A 16,689-nucleotide genomic window follows, 5' to 3' on the forward strand; every position below is an offset into this window, starting at 1 on the left:
GACCTAGAGGTCTGGAGAGGTTTTTTGTTGAGACATCACTCACAAGTTTGCTTCACTGTTCTGGCTCCTACTCAAACCCTTTCAAGGGCAGCACAGTCAGGGAGCACTGCAAGTGTGCCAGAGGCAGGTACCCCAGTGTGTGCCCGTGCTGGGGCGGTGGGCAGTAGGGCTCTACTCACTGGTTTCTTGAGCTTCTTCCGGAAGTAGTCGTACTTCTGCTTGAACTCCCTGGAGTAGGGCACTGCCTGTGGGAGATAATCACAAGCTTCTCACCAGCTGTTCTAGCACTGCTTAAACAGGCACTCGTAGACATGCTATAGGCTCAGCTAATACAGCAGGATGTACAGCAGCCACAGCCTCCCTGTTTCCCCAGCTCCAAGTGCAAAGTGGAGAAAATGGCCACAAGCCAGGGCTGTGATTCAGCTAACAGAAGCACAGGCTTGGCTCTGACCAGGAACTGCTGTGTGTTTAGTGAGATTCCTTCATTCTCTGTGGGCTCTTTGGGAAGGAAGAAGGCTTCGTTCTGTTCTTTAACATAATATGCCAGATCAATGTAATCCAAGAGCCTCGATCATCACCTACACCCTTGCTCTCCCTTTGCTCTCCTGGCAGGACAGAAGGGAGAGCAGAGCCAGTAGAGCAGCCAGCTGAAGAGATGAAGGGTGATTTCTTGGGAGCAAGAGAGTGGGTTTGAATTCCCTGAGGGCTGAAACACATGTGCACAGCTCTGCTCCAAGCTCAGTCTCTGGGGCCTGAAGCAAGGGCTGGTCTTGGTGTAGCTTCATGAGTGGATGCAGGTGAGAGGAGTAGCTGGGAGTATTTCTAGAGGAGCCATGACAAAATTACATTCAGAACAAAATAATCTTCCTGCTATGATAACAGGACTTTAGTGCAGCCATTAAACCATCTGTCAGTGTTTGTGTGGTTGAACCATGTGCAGTGTGAGCAGCTCTCCGCTCTGTCACGGCACCACCAATGCTCTTAGAAGCGTTAAGATGAATCCTTAATGCTTAGGTGGCTGTAAAGTGGACTCTTCAGGAAACCAAACTCAGCCACACAAACAACTGCTGCTGAATTAAGGGGATCATGGCTGAGCCTGATTACCTGGGAACACCAGTTCCCAGACATTCTGCCCTCTGTGCTTCCCTTGCTGGGCAAAGCAGCATGAGGGTTTCACAGCACACTGCCCAACTGTGTGGGTATTTGGAGCAGCCAGTACATGACATATGGGCAGGCCAGCAGCCTGCTGTGCAGGCAGGGCACTGACCCTGCTGATAAACTGCAGCAACTGCAGGGACACCAGGCAGCAGTCAGGCTGCTGAGTGCTGAGACCCTCAGACATCCTGGGCATTTGCCCAGCATAAAAACGTATTCCTGGCATCTGGGAACATCTTAGGGTCTGACCATCAGAAACCAGCACAAGAGGTCAAAGAATCTCTCCATGTATGTGGTGGCTGAAGGTCTGAGAATGCAGTAAAAGCATTTATTGTTTGTAAGGCTGGGACTCTTTACATCTCTCAGAACTGATGGCCTCAAGTTCTGAACCACAGTCACAGCTCTGCCTTACTGAGTGGAAACAGCTTCTTGCTCTGCAGAACCCCCAAGCTGCACAGCACAGTGAAATTGTCAGTCAGTAGTGCCCCAGAAGGCAGGGAAGTAGGAACATTTCTCCTGCAGGCATCCCTACAGCGTTACAGCAAGCCCCAAGACCCATCTACACACATTGGTACTTTGAAATACCCATATTGATCTGCAATTGTGATCTGTTGTCCTACCTGCCAGTAATCTATCTGTGCTTCCCAGACAACTCCGAGGCAGAAGCCAACTTCTCATGGCAACACCAGAAGGCAGGAGAAACTCCCCTGCCAGGTAGCTACTGCCAGGAAAGCCTCCAAACCCATCCGAGTGGGAGCCTGCTGCCTGGCCTGGGAATGCATGCACAGCACTGCAGTTCCAACCATCCCAGTGATCCCCAGATAGCCCAGATCCTGCTCTGGACCACAGGCACCCCGGCAGCCCGGCCCACAGTGAAGGCAGGTGAGGCCCAGCCCCCAGCAGTACTTACGGGGCCGGTGATGGCAGGGTTCTGCAGCCTGGGGTCCTCCCACTGCGTGATTTTGTTATCTGCCAAGAACAAAAGCAACGCTGCCGTCACCCCTCTGCTCCAGCCGCACATAGGCTGCTCTGGCTCCCTACCCCTGCTGGCCCTACCAGCTCCACAGCTTAGTTCTGCAGGGTTAAGAAAGGCTGCAGCCTCATCTCCATCCAGAGCCCATCACTGCTTAGCTGAGAAGGCTGACTCAAAGGTGCAAACCTACAAGAGGATGCATTGTGCTTGCACTGTCATGTTAGTGCGCAGTGGCTGTAGGCGAACAGCCGTGGGCCATGGGTTTGACCCCTGTCAGAGGTACACAGACTCCATGTCTGGAAGGGAAAGCAACCCCAAAACCCTGTCTGGCAGGCTAGGCTTAGGTCTTGGAGATGCTGGATACAGGGTGTGGTACCTCTAGCAGGCTGCACTGGAATGTGGAGGGGGTAACGTCTCTTTAAAACCCAAAGTCCTAGTCTGTGACTTAATGAAGAGGTCATAGGGCCACGAAGGGAGGCAAACCAGTACAGGCAAGGTGTAAGAGATGACTCTGGTTTGACCAAAGGAGGCTCAGGCAGAATCCAGCTCTTTTGTCTATGGTTTTGAGGAGCACCAGGAGGGTGCCATGGTAAGGTTATACAGGACCATGCTCGGACTCTCCCCACCTCCAGACAGCTGCTCCTCACAAGATTCTGAACACAACAGAATCACAACAAAATGATGATGTTGCAACAAGACAAAGCTCCAAAAACCAAACTAGTGCCCCCTGCAATGGCAAGGTTGAAGCCATCTACTCCCTTCCTGACAGGGCTGTAACTACACCTCCATGTGTTACAGCTGCCTTGTGCTGTCAGCAGGGGTTTAGCAAGGTAATCCTGGTTTTAAGTCCTGTAATTCCTAGGTTTGGGAGTGAACACCTGAAACCTTGAAAAGAAAAGTTTTTGTGGCCACTGTAGGTAAAAGCAAAGAGCCAGGCCCACTTGTATCAAAACACAAGTATTTGGCATGTTTCCACAGCTGGAGAAGACCAATCAGCTTTGAGCACCCCAGGATGTTGTAAAAGGGGCTGGGACTGGAAAGGTGGCAGCTGGTAAACGTTAAGAAAATTCAACAGGACCAAAAGCACTTCAAGAAATCTGTTCTGTCATCACTTAACTGACTACTCAAATACTGTTTGGTTTCCCCTTACACATCAAGTCCACTTAAGTGCTCAGAAATGGTGGAGGAACTGCAGCTCCAGATTCTGTCTTACCCAGCTCATTCCTTGTGCAGCACATTTTGAAGGCCTACCATCTGTCCAGAGCCTCCACACACGTACAATTCCCTGCCTTTCCTCATCAGTCAGGCACTAGGGCCCTTGAGGATCCCCTCTTCTCCTCTTTTCCCTTTCCCAGTGCTCCACCATGTTCTGGAAGTTTAGACCCCAGCACTAGACACAGGACAGTCATTGTCACTGAGATGCTGCCTGTGCTGGTGAGACTGGAAAGGTTACTGCAGCTCTTAGACACCTCACAGGCTCAGGTAACTCATGTCCAGCTGATGGTATTTTTCCTGCCCTTTTCCAGCAAAACTCCCATTCTGAGCAGCACTTTCACCTTTCTTTGCACTACAGCAGCATTTCTCCTCCTACCTCTCCTCCACTGCTGTCTGCTGCTGCACTAAGCACCCCATGCCCTCATTTATTCCATCTATTAAAGAGTGGTGGATCCAGGGCAGACTGGAGGGGAACCCATTGAGTGTATCCATCCCTCTGCCAGTCACCCACCAGGAACTGCTCTGCCCGTGGCTGAAAGACGTGTGTGGGTTCCTTCAGGATGCCTCCCAGTAGGGAGGTGACCTCCTCTAGGGCTCCTGGGCAGTGCAGAAGGTGGTTTTGCTTGTGGGTGGGAAATGATGCTGATTGGCATGGATTCACTGCCAAGCACCAGTGGTAGGGAAAACCAGAGACTCTGGCATTTGGTGCCAGACTGACCCCTGCAAAGGCTGCAACTGCTGACAGTGAAAAGCTAAACCCTCTGGGGCCACTGTGTGCCAAGCAGTACCTGGCTTGGCTCTAGCAGCTGAGATTCCGCCCTCCACAGCAGTGTCTGCACTGCCTGCCTCTCTCAGGGGTGACAACAACAGCTGCAACTGGTACACCAGGGCAGAGAGGGTCACAGGCTGTATCTGGGGAACCTCTGGCCAAGGCTGTCTCTTTCTAGTTACCTTGGCTGCCTCCTGATTCTTCAGCAGAGAGTGCCTGAGGCCACAGCAAGGCACTGCTGAGGCTGGCACACTGGGGATGGGCACAGCTGCTGGCACTGTGACTGCAGTGGCTGAGACCAAACAGCAGCATTATAAAAAAGCTGCTATAGAAAAGGCTAAAACCCCTCAGCTCAAATGCAAATCCATTTAGTTTTAGGACAGCTCTGGGGGAGCTCCAGTGCACAGCTCTGACATCCCCTTCACTCTCAGAGACTAACACAGGCTTCAGCAGCTTTGTAAGGGAGGCTGAACAGTTCTGCACGTGTTTTAAATGAGAGCCTTATCCTGTGCCTCCTCAGTGGCAGCAGCTGAGAGACTTTTGCCATGTTTCAGTTTCCAGGTGTCTGTTGGGAAAAGCAATCACAGAAGGTATGAGGAGTAGCAATTGTGTACTGGTGCCTGGAAGAGGTCAGTCTTGTGCTGGCTGAGTGTCTTAGTTCTGACCTTTGTTTAGACCCTTGCGTGACTTCAGGGACAGTCTCCTAATGCTGATTTGATGCCATCCATGCAGAGAGAAAAGCCGCAGAGGCAGTGCTGCTAGAGGAGAAACAGAACACTGCCAGGTAGCTGCAATAGTTTTGTGTGCCCTCTTCCCAGGTTTGTGAGCCTGCTGTTTCTGTCAGGTCTATGCCACCAGCAGAAATCTCTGACTACAGAAGCCTTGAAGAACAAAAGGAGCAGAAACAGCCCAGCCTTTCTGGGTTCCTTCAAGCAACAACACCAACTCACAGAGCGGTCCGGATGCTGTCGTCAGACACGCTACAACGAGACATCACTTGCACTAGAACTCCACTAACAGAACTGGATCAGCTCGATGGGCTGGGTGCAGCTGACATGCCGTAAATAGGAAATAAGATCAGAGTCTGCACTGCCACAAGGCCTTCCAGGAGAGGAAAGAGAGTGTAGCAGCGCTCACTTCTCCACTGCCTGTATCTGCAGTTGTGGCTATATGGTCTCTTCTCATCTTATTTTCTATTCCTAGTGTGTGTTTTAATTCACCGAGTGCAAATAAGCCATGGGATCATCAACAACAACAACAACGAATCCAAAATATCAACGAGAACAAAAGAAACCACAGAGAGGGATGTTAATGCTTCACAAGTCAGAGAGGGACAAAGCTTGATGAGCCAATTAAAAGCAAGCTTCCAGTGAACATACAGTACCGTAGGAGGGCACTAAGTCTCTGGTATCAATGTCTCCACATATCAACACCTGGCTTCCTAAATGAAGAGTAAAATTGTAAAGCTTTCACTTCGATATCGATTGCCTCCCTTTGTCTACTTGCTGCAGTACCTGGCTGCTTACTTACTGTGGTCTATATAAAAGGTTCTTCCATCCAGATGGATTCTTTCCTCCCAGCCAGGCTGAACAGGGAAATGAGGAGAGACAAGAAGTGAGTTAGTGCCACTCTCACCTAGCCTGAAGCCACACATCACCCACCCCTGCTTCACTGCCCGAGAGAGGCCTGGGAGGCAGACCACACAAAAGCATCACAGATGTACTGTTTCCCAGCCAAAACTCTAGGGAGATGCAAAGAACTGGCTGGTTGGGGAGGCAGGCTGCATTCAGCAAAGCCATCAGTGGACACTAGTTGTGGTAGTTTCAGGCTGTGCCTGGAAAATTTTCGACAGATCTTGAACAGAAAGTGGTAGAATGTAAATAAATCACCATTGGAAGTAAAAGGGAAAACACTGCTAAGTTCTAAATAGCCCAAATGGTCTGACTACTAACAAAGTTAGTTTGTATAAGCTAACTCTCTCTTTTCGGCTTCCTCGCTCTGGCAGATACTAACTTATGCTTCTGCTGGCTTTGCTGACCTCCAATGCCACCTTTTTGTGGTTAAGAACTAACAGCAACTCTCTGCTCTTTTCTCGTCTGGTGTACAGGGGGAGGGAAGGGAGCAGGGAGGGGAAGCTATTGGTAGGCCCCTGGTTTTGTCCAGGGGTGTTCTTGTGCTGTCTATAAATTGTAAATGCCTGTAAATATTGTGTATTTTGTACATATTCATGCATTTCATATTTTAGATTGTAGCTTTGCTTGTAAATACAGCTTAATTTGCTTTCCAACTGAGCTGGTCTGGCAATTTTATGCAGGGGGGAATTTTCAACCTACCGCTCTAGTCCTCAGTTCTTCCCTCCTCATCCAGCCGCTTTCCTCACCTTCCAAATCATCACAGTGCAGACAGGGGCAGTGTCTGAAGGGCTGCCCAGGCTGGCTCATGCTGTGGCTGAGCCTCAGATGAGAAGGGACTGAACTTCCCCTCTTTCGAGAGCCCACTGAGCTCTGCAGCCCTTCCCAGCTCTCTGAGATGGACTGCCAGGCTGGGCAGCTCTGTCAGTAACAGTGTCTGCAGTGGGGCATGCCAGGCTCTCCTGGGCTCACCCTGTGTGCCTCACCTCTGCCCTCAGGACTCCTGTGCCAGGCGAGGCATGCTGGGAGTAGCTCAGAGCTGCAACAGAGCAGCTGCTGCCACAGCTGTGTTCTTAAGGACCAGCTGCAAGCAGGAGGTACCTTCAGCTGCACAGGGACTGACACGGCACAGCCCCACTCGAGCACAAGGGAAGGGGTTTTGTAGTGGGTTGCAAGGTGTTTGAGAGGAGGGTGGCTGACCAGAGGTGGTAGCAGAAATTGATTCCTGAGTGCCTTTACATGCTGATGGAGCTCCCTTGGAACAATCTGCTCCATTTCCCCCTCAAGCAAGAGGTAACCACCTAAAAGTACATCAAGATAAACCCAAGCCAGTGTCTGCAAAGCTCCCAGCTCCAGAGGAGTTGTGGCAGGTCCCAGGGAAGCTTTCTGGTAGCTTTAATACCCCAAGAGAAGCAATGAGAGGTGTATGTGTGTACACACAACAGCACATGGCCACTTACAGGAAGGGGGCCCAGATCATTAGGGTTCAGGGATGCTTTTGATCTCAAATGCACTGGAAATTTCAGCCGTGGATCCTCCTGTAAGAAACAGGGAACTGTAAATCCAGCAGGTCCAGTCAGGTCTACAGGCTAAGCACACAACTACCTGGAACTCTTCCTGCATTACAGTTACTGCTTGAGTTTTTGAGACTAACCCAAACCACCTAGACATGACAGAACATTCCGGATCTGGAGGTGTGCTATGCTCCATCAGGATCCCTGCACTGCCACGAGCTAGTGACAGCACTGGGGGTGTGCTGCATCCAGGGCCAGGCTTCAGGAACATGTGCACATCTGGGCTCTTAGAGAGGGAACCAGCCCTCCTAGCACTAAGGGCTCAGAAAGGATGAAATGGGCTCCTGACAGCTCTGCTAATGCACTGTTGTCATTAGATCCATGTCCAAATGAGGCAGAAAGGGGCAAAGCATCCCAGACACATCATTTCCCCACATGTACCTGGGAACACTGCTGCCAATACATAAGTGGTGCTGACTGGGAGCTGGAACGGTGCCTAGCTGATGGAAGTGCACATCCCTTTCAGGGATGAGAAGCAATGCTGTTTGTCTCTCTTTTACCCTGCTGTAATTTTACTCCTTCAGGCTGTGGGCCACAAGTGCAGAATTAAGAAATGCAGTGTGCTGACATAAACCCAAGGCATCACTGGAGTCTGCTAAAGGGGCAGCACCCATCCCAGGGATAAACCAGCAGTGCCAGTCACTGTCAGATCCAGGGATGGAGAGCCTCGGGCTCTGCAGCCCAAAGCTCCACAGCATTGTGCACCTCCAAAGCCCACAGCTGGTGCTGGCAGGCACTGGCTTGTCTTTATGCAAAGGTCAGATGCCAACTGCAGGGCACTGCTGCATGGCATGTGATGGAGAAATGCCCCAAAAGCTAGGGGACAGGAACAAGGCAGTTTCCTTGCCCTGAGTGCAGCAGTGGTGGCGCCAATCACTCACAGGTGAGCTGCTGGTGGTGCCTGCAGGGAGGGCTCAGTGAAATCCCTGGCAACACCCCTCAGGCTCCCCAGGGAAGTGCGGTGCCCACAGTGGGGGGCAGACAGAAGCATGTAAGTGATTTAAAGTGCATGGTCTGGAGCTTCTTACCCACGTGGTAGTCTTAGTGTTGTGATCAATGAAGAAGGGCCTCCCGTTGGGTGCTATTCGCATCTCCCAGCCAGGAGGAAGGAAGCTTTGTGCAACTTTGTGCTGTGGTTTAGGGGAGTTGTAAGGGGAGGGCTGTGGAGACTGGGGGTTGGAAAGAGTGTCCTTCACCACTCTGCGCACCGGAGAGTCCTTGATTCCCTGCGGGGGGAACAGAGAAGTTTGGCAGATGAGTGAAACTCAGCCTCACAGGCAGGAGTTGCAGGTTCCAGGAGCAGTTACTGCAGGAGCGAAGCGCTGGGACTGAGCCCCTGGAACACCAGACATGGAACACCCTTCTGAAAGGCCACAGAGCACACTCAGCATCCTAACTCTACCATCCTGCACACGCAGCTGCATGTGTTGCTGCTGTACTTCCAGCAGTCACCAGCACCAAGGGTTTCACTTAGAACACAGCTCTGCTTTTACACCCCTGTAGTTGTTGTGGCTCCGAGTGCTGCGTTTCAGATGTGCAGCTGATGTGCTAATCGTACAGAACACAGCATTCCGTGGCTGTGCTGCACAGGGCAGAGATCCTAATGGAGAACTGCAGTGTCATTAGTGGCTGTGCTGCACAGCTGCAAAGGAATAAGAAGCCAGACAGAAGGGACCTTTCTCACCTCCAGAGGAGCCGACAGGGTTACTGTGGGGGAGCTGAGGCTGCGAGGCCGCCTGATCTGGGGTTCACTTAAATGGTTGCTGCTGTTTGCTGCTGACCCCACCATGCCATCTTCTGCAAGCTGTCTCAGAAGGAAAGCCAAGTTAGCAAGTAGTCAGAAGCACAGTTCAGGCAGCCAGGACACTTGGAAAGTGCCAGAACTATTGATTATGAGGAAATACCAAACACCCTTTCTTGGGGATGAAATATGTAGTTTAATTCCTTAGCAGGGCAGACGATGTGAGGTACCCTGAAGAGATCAGCACAGCTTTCAAACAACCACAGGAATGCATTTCTCTCCTTTTGCTAGCTCAGAGGTGCCTCTCTGCACTCTTGCCACTGCAGCACCTGGCTCCATCTGCCCTGAAATGCAGGTAAGGGAAGCCACCCCAAGCCCCCTGTCACTCTGTGGTTACCCTGAGCTGTGACAGCACTGCCTGGGATCTAGGTTCGGATGGCAGGGCTCCGAGGAGCTCAGCAAGTGCCAAGGTGCTTGCTGCCCCGGCTGGGCAGGGTACCAGACCCACCTGCATGATGGGCCGTGTCCAGGTGGTGGTGCGGTTGTTGTGGTTGACATAGTAAGTGCGGCCCTTGGCGTCCTTCCTCTCCTCCCAGCCCGAGGGCAGGCCTGGCGTGGTATGCACATAAGCCACCGAGGGCTGCTCCACAAGGCAGGGCAGATGGGGTTTCAGGAGAGAGAAAACACGTGCTTTAGGTTTGTTGTTGAGAAAAATGGAGCTTGCAACTGGCAGCACTCCTGAACACCACAGAGGTACAGAGAAGCACCGCGGCTGAGCACTGAGCGCAAGCTGCTCTCCTCTGCCCGAGCCTACACTGCCCATGCTCAGGCTCAGGGAGCAGGGCAAGCCACTCTCTGCCCCTAGGCTCCAGCTTTAGTCACCACACCAACCACAGGGCACACAAAGTTTCCACGTCCTCCTCAACACTGACTTGTGTTTTATGATCATTCCAAAGATCTCTGCCGTGGAAAATGGCTCCAAAGAGTGGAGATGGAATTACAGGGTACAGGAGGAGCAGGTAACTCCCTGCAGGCCCACAACAGCTCCTCTTCACACTGAGCTTCTCCTACACTCTACATTCTTTGCTCCAGCAAAGCAATGAACTCTTGTTCTTGCTTCATATGCTGGAGCCCTCTTTCCCAGGACTCTTAAGACAGTCTGGTTGCTTTCTAAGAGAAGAGCAGAACACAAAGAGCTGGAGAACTGCTGAAGTAATCAAGAAGGGAAATCGGATGGCTGCAGGGGTCAGAAAGCTGCCACACTGCAACAGGGAACAGAACACAGAGGAGGGCAGATGGGCAAACAAAGGATGAGACTGATTTCCTTACTCAGCAGTCAAGATTGAAAGGCTATGCAGTTTCTGCTTCACAGACTGGCAGGCTTGAGAAGCAGACTGCCTTCTCCAGGACTGCTCTGATGGGCTCCAAAGCAGTGGTCGATTAGGCAGCAGGATGTGGTCTGAAACCAGTCCACAGATGCTGCTTTAGTTACAGGTTAGATGGTTGAGGTACCTGATAGTCTGGGAGACATGGAGGGCTGACAGTGACTGACAGCTCTCCTGGAGCAGTGGCTGACTGCTGCACCCTCTTCCATGCTACTGTTGTCTGTAGGACAGAAGGTGTGGATAATCCAGAGGTTTTCAGCTCGAAAGCTGAAATAATCCATAGACTGTTCACTAGGCAGTGGCATGCTGCAAGTTAGCAACTGTCAGGAGACAGGAACACAAGAAAGATGCTCTCCTTACCCTACATGATCTTTCCTTGCTCTATCACTCTGAGAAGATAATTTCAGCTACCAGCAGCCTTTCTCCTTCCTCCTCACTGTGGGTTCATCGACCCACAAAGCAACCTGCAGAACTCTGTTCCATGTGCTGGGCCCTTGTGTAGAAGAGCTCAAGATACTCTCCCACAGAAGAACACACTGAGAGCCTTTGTCCCGTCCCTGAGCAGCCGCTGTGAAGAAGTGCCCTGAGGCCAGTGTTGAGAGAGAAAGGCTTGGGAAGGTTGATTACCGTGGGCTCCTCGCCCCCTGCGACGGTTGAGGAACGAGCTCTCCTAGCCGGGCCGCCCTGCTGGCAAAGCACAACAACGGCACAGTCAGCACAGGGAGCCCCACCAGGCAGGGCCTTAGCAGCACCAGGCACAGACACTCCCCTTCATGAAAAGCGAGCAATTAGGTGGGAACGACGCTTAAGATGGTAGCAAAAGAGGTTGAGCCAGCAATCACTGATAACCAAGTCAGAGTCCCCTTCACAAACCACCAGGGAAACTGATTTCCAGCGCTGCTGTGTGCAATGCTCTGCACTCGGTATGGGCAATAGCTGCTCTGAACAGAACTGAATTGCCCTCCCCAAAGTCGTGCATGTTCCGCCCACAAACATGGCATTTAAACCCCAAATGGACACCTTCAGGTCATCAATGAGTGCACAGAAGCAGTCAAATGGAAAAGATGCAACTGATCCTGTGGCCTTTCAGCAAGAATTGACAGAGGCCTTTAGAACGAATACAGATTTGGCTGCTAGAAGATAGATGATCATCAGCACAGTCACCAGCAGGTAACATCCTCCTATCGGAGCAGTGCTTTGCATTCTGCTGGTTTGAACAGTTTGCTCGTTAAAGGAGTGATCCACAGACAAATCACCAGTCTCAGTCTGATCACAGCAGGTAAAGAAACCCAGACTCCATGAATTGGTCTTAAAGAAGCAGACGACCTCTAGAGCAGGCTGCATTCTGAGCCAGCTCTGTGCAGCAGACAGAAGACAGACAGAGGTGGAACTGTCCTGGAAACTGCCCTGCTGCTTAGCCAGCAGAGACAGCACAGCCAGAGGATGCTTCAAAGCTGCCTGTATCTGTCAGCAGCAGAGGCAGATGCAGACAGGTGTGAGAAACTGCAGAGAGAAACCCTCTGTGGTGGCTGTCAGTGTCTGCCCAGCAGGAACAGCACAAGCCAGGCAGACAGCAGCTTGCACAGCAAGCTTCCTGTTGTTACCATAAGGCATACTAAGCAAGTGGCTGTTGGTAAATCCCTGTGCAATAAATTCCTAACTCAAAAACCAGGAGGAAGAGTCTGGAAGGAAAGTTTTGATTTCAAAAGATTCTTTTGAAAACCTCAGCAGTTGTATTCCAGAGTCTCTCTCTTAAGCAGTCTCTCTGGAGCCTGCCACCTTTGCCATCTCCATCCTAGGGTGTAGGAGGAAACAGGTAGAACCCTCTATCAGTTAGAGCAAAGGTGTGCAGGGCTGTGGTGGGAGAGAGCATCTCTTTTTTTCAGTCTGTCCTTCTCTGTGTGAAATCTGCACTTCAAAGATTGCAGCAGCAGCAGCTGCTTGCCTGAAGCGCTCTCTTAAAAGCAGCAGCTGTGGTTCTACCCAGTTCTTGTTGTTGGATTCCCCTCTCAAAAAGGCTGCCTTTAGGTAGATAAAACACCAGTCCTTTTCAACATCACACACATTCATATACTCCAAGTGGGACACAAAAATATACCCCAATATGAGAGTCCCGTAGCTGCTGCAGTTCCCAGTCTAGAGGGTCTCCTCTCCCACCCAGCTGAATGCACCCCAGGAGGGTTTTCTCTCTCCAGTGTATCTTGGGTGTAGCAAACTCCATTTCTGCTAACTACAGCCAGTGTATTGATGCTCCCTGAGGGGTGTCCTCACTTCAGCCACTTACCAGGGTGGTATTATGGTGGCATCCATTACTATGTGGGACAGCCACATGCCCACGCTGGTTCCTGGCCTGTGTCTGACCAGAAGTGGCCCAAGAAAGGTATTCCTCAGAATGAGAGGATGCTCAAAGCAAAAGAGAGAAAGAGAAGCCAGCTTTGCTTTACCAGGGATAACTGAGACTGCTCGGCAATGGTGTCAGTTACGCTGCAGGATCTCAGCCTTGAAGAAGGATCTCTCTGCTGCAAAGGAGGAAAGAAAGATGTCTTTAGGGTGAAGGGGCTTAAAACACAGGGATCACTCAGTACATTTACTTGTCCCTCATTTAATCTGAGCTGCTGAGCACAGGGCACTGCTGCTGCAGCTCTGCGGCAGGGCCCGAGGCTAGGCTCCCACAGCAGCACACCCTGCTTAGCAGCTGGCTCAGTGCTGACATGAGGATGTCTTGAAGGCTCAGCCTCTCCAGCCCCCGTGAGCAAGTCAGGCTGTGTCAGCCCCACAGAGGCGTGCAGGAGAGGTCTGTGCTGGCCACCTACCATCAAAGCACCGAGCTGCTCCCCATTAGAATCGGGGGTGAGCTGCAGCCTTCTGCTCAGCTCCTCGGACAGCTCCTGCGGACTGGTGCGGGAGACGGGCGAGGCAGGCGGCGGCGGCAGGGACAGGCTTAAGGAATCTCCACTTGCACTTGCCTCCTCCGAAATGGTTTCCCAAGGCTAAGGGAAGAGAAGCAGCCACTGTAAGGGTTTATAAAGCCAGGATGAGCCCTGCCCTTCCCCTTATCGAGGCTGCTTATCACCACAACCCAGCCCCTAGGACACACATAGCCTGCTCTGTGGGGAGCAGTCAGTGCTTTAATGGTGATTTAACACAGACAAGGATGCTGTCCAAAAGGTGATTAAAAAGAGATCTCCTTACAGGAATCCCATTTGATACTCAGCTCAAACCAGTTCTGCACTCTCACTGAAAACTCCTAAGAAAAAACTGTCACTTTTCCTATAGAATAAAATGCATGGCAGGAAGTACTCAGCACCTGCACACCAGACAGTACCAATGACCAGTGCTACAACAGCTTCAGCACTGTTTGCTGCTCTCAAAAACATTTAGTGAACCCAAAACTGCTTTTGCAAAGAGCTTAGCCTGTGATTCACCTCAGAAAATATGCCTTGAAGTTGAGTGGGATTAGAGCTTTGCACAAAGTCTTACTTAGGCCTACAAATGTAGTTTATTTAGTATAGGTGTAAATGAAACACACACTTGCCCTGATTAATAACATCTCCAAAGTCTAAATAACTCAATATTTGGGGAACTCCCCCAGCTTCAATTTCCTCTAAATCACAGCCCTGATCCCACTGTCCCTCTGAAGAGCACGCTGGCAGTGTATCAGTGCATCTCTAACAAGAAATGCCTGCAATTGGGAAGACTTCTGCCAGGATCTGCACAGCACTGAGCAGTGTGCACTCCGGAGCAGGCAGCAGGAGTGTGTGGGGCCTTCACAGCACAGCTCTGCTTAGAGGCTGTCTTAGGGAGGCAGTTGCCACAAAGAGGGCTGTGGATGTGGTGCAGTCATTAGCTGACAAATGAGAAACAGCAGCTTGAAGTCTGGTCAAGTGCTTTAACCCAGACCTTCACCTACCTCAGGAATGTCTCCACTCTCCATCGGCTCTGGTTCCAAATCCTCACTGATGTGTCTGCGGGAGCGGAACCGCCTGTGGGCTGCCTCTTGATTGATCTGCCTGATATTATTATCTGACTCGGATCCCACATCACTGGGAGAGGGAGCAGAGAACAGGAAGCTAAGGAAGGGCGACTGACAATACCCAGCCTGTCTGTGGCTTGCAGAGCCTCTCGTGCTTTTGCTTACAGAAACGCTTGCTCCTGCCTGCCAGGCTTCCTAAGAGACCCTTTCACCCCCCACCCCAAAGGCTGTGATGGCCTCTGGTCACTGAAGGAGGAACACCCACTGCTGCTGCAGTGCGAGTGGCAGAGCCCAGTGCCAGGTGTTCGGACTGAGACGTGGGGTGGGTGTCACTCAGCAGTGCCACCAGACCTGGCTCTGGGAAGCTGAGCCTGCACAGCTTTAGCAAGCTGCCCCTTAGCACCACCAGTGCATACAGGTACAGTACTCTGCACATGGAGTGAGAACCAGGAGCTCCTCAAAGTTAGCCACTTTAATTAACACTTAAGAATAGACCTTTTTTCCCCTTACCTTTTCAATGGTCTCTACAGAAGAATAATTTATTGCTGGCAAACTCCTTACTGCAAGTTCCACCCGTGTCTCCCACTTCTCTAAGGTCCAAACAAACATGCCAACTTCCCCCCGACCTGCAGGTTTCCTAGCCTCCCCCAGAATTCCCTGTGTGTCCTTTGCTGCAGGTAGGAAGCTCTCCTGCACTGCTGACAAATGAAGATGTCCTCTGGAAGTGAAGATAGCCAGAGTGGCTCCCAGGCAGCTAGCACATCTGTGAGGCTCTGAGTCAAGCACAGCTCCAGATCCCCAGCCCAGCAGCAGAGTGCTGAGGAGCCTGTGTGCCTCTGTAAATGGCTTTGTGGAGCGCTTGCTTACAGCTTTTCCAGCCTGGAGTCGGCTCCCAATGGCTGTTTGCTGGGAAGAGCCCTGCCCTTAGTGATCACTTTGCACCCTGCACTGCCACTCACATCAAGCTTGGCCGGTGCCACTGCGTGGTCCTGTTGTTGTGGTTGACGTAGTAAGTCCGCCCCAGGTTGTCCACCTTCTCTTCCCATCCAGGGGGCAGGGGAGGAGGTGGCAGCTCCTCCTGACGCTGAGATGCGGAGTCGGTGGAGTCAACCACGTCCCAGCCATGCTTATGAGTGAAGGGAAACAAAAGCTCAAGGTAAGGGGAAGTGCTGTCGCTCTTGCTCACCTTAGCCAACAGGTGCAGGCTCAGCCCAGAGAGAAGTTCCAGCCTCACTGAAATGCCAAGCCAAGAGCAGGCTGAGTGCTTCCAGCGTACACCTCATGTCAGTGACCAAAACCTAAACCCTTCAGGCTGCTACAGGTCCCAGACACCCTGAGATGGCTGCTTGCTCTGGTGGTGGCCAGGTGCAGGAGCCAGGGAGAGCCAGCTGCTAGCTGTGCCCTCAGTCCTCCCTCCCAGGGACATCACTGGTGAGGCAGGCAAAGCTGGGATGGAGTCACTGACAGCCCTGACTTGCAGCTAATTCCTCAGAGGGATGATGGTCCACAGAGAGCTGAGAAGCCCTAAAGTTGCTGTGCTGACCTGAGCGTTAGTCTCTGCAGTCAAGGCTGCCCAGGAATAAAGAAAAGCCTTCAACACCTCGTGTGAAACGCCCTCTGCACAAGAGGTACTTAACACAGACCCCTGTGTTTGTAAATCACTTGCACAGACTCCTTGAACTCTTAACTTGGCATGACTTCCACTTGCTCACAATCTGAGCCAGTCAGACTTTAGAATTCCTCATGGTAGCAGAAATGCTTTGAAATACTTGGAACGGTTGAGAAAACACCAAGTTCTAACTAATGAAAAACTGGAGAGGGGAAGAGAGGAAGCTGCTACTAACTCTGTCTCCAGGGTTGGAGCTTTCAACAGCCAGCTGCTCTACCACTACACTCGACCCTGTAGTAAGTGGAGTGCTCACACAAGCATCAGCCTCACCTCAGAGTCATCCCTCTGCTCGCTGCTCTCATCCTCGTGGCCTCCATTCTTAGGCATGTAAGCCATCTTCAGCCTCAGGAATCCCTTCACTCGAGACTTGTGGCTAGGAGACAGGAGGAACATTTCACCCCACAGCCCCTGGCAGGCTGCAGCAACAAACCCTCAAGCGAGGGATGCTGTCAAATGCAAAGGGCCCCCTCACCTTCTTGGTCTGAGCAGGAAATCCTTAAATGTGTATGGCCTTTCCATGGTGGGGTCTTCAGTCTGGGAGCAGGAAGATAAAGGCAGGTTAAGGGCTCGCCCATGACACAGAGACACACAAAGCACATTCCTA

The 16,689-nt window shown here is 51.6% G+C and overlaps 1 protein-coding gene across 3 annotated transcripts in view; it reads right to left on the reverse strand.

Moving 5' to 3' along the window:
• NEDD4L (NEDD4 like E3 ubiquitin protein ligase) overlaps nt 1-16,689 on the reverse strand; it is a 48,584-nt gene that overhangs the window by 10,350 nt on the left and 21,545 nt on the right. The window contains exons 3-16 of one of the 3 annotated variants that reach the window (XM_054398478.1): nt 16,558-16,619; nt 16,356-16,458; nt 15,376-15,542; nt 14,354-14,486; nt 13,257-13,433; nt 12,898-12,962; nt 10,433-10,439; nt 9,567-9,701; nt 9,002-9,121; nt 8,346-8,543; nt 7,204-7,281; nt 5,643-5,697; nt 2,066-2,124; nt 180-245 (exon numbers count right to left, since the gene is read on the reverse strand). In XM_054398478.1, coding sequence (XP_054254453.1) covers nt 180-245; nt 2,066-2,124; nt 5,643-5,697; nt 7,204-7,281; nt 8,346-8,543; nt 9,002-9,121; nt 9,567-9,701; nt 10,433-10,439; nt 12,898-12,962; nt 13,257-13,433; nt 14,354-14,486; nt 15,376-15,542; nt 16,356-16,458; nt 16,558-16,604 — 1,410 coding nt within the window. In that variant the 5' untranslated portion in view covers nt 16,605-16,619. Of the gene's footprint in view, nt 1-179; nt 246-2,065; nt 2,125-5,642; nt 5,698-7,203; nt 7,282-8,345; nt 8,544-9,001; nt 9,122-9,566; nt 9,702-10,432; nt 10,440-11,070; nt 11,131-12,887; nt 12,963-13,256; nt 13,434-14,353; nt 14,487-15,375; nt 15,543-16,355; nt 16,459-16,557; nt 16,620-16,689 lie in introns of all 3 variants that reach the window. The other 2 variants (XM_054398477.1, XM_054398479.1) reach the window with 2 other exon arrangements.

This window comes from Indicator indicator, unplaced genomic scaffold (genome assembly GCF_027791375.1).
Source record: "Indicator indicator isolate 239-I01 unplaced genomic scaffold, UM_Iind_1.1 iindUn_scaffold_57, whole genome shotgun sequence".
NCBI classification, from domain to species: Eukaryota; Metazoa; Chordata; class Aves; order Piciformes; family Indicatoridae; genus Indicator; species Indicator indicator.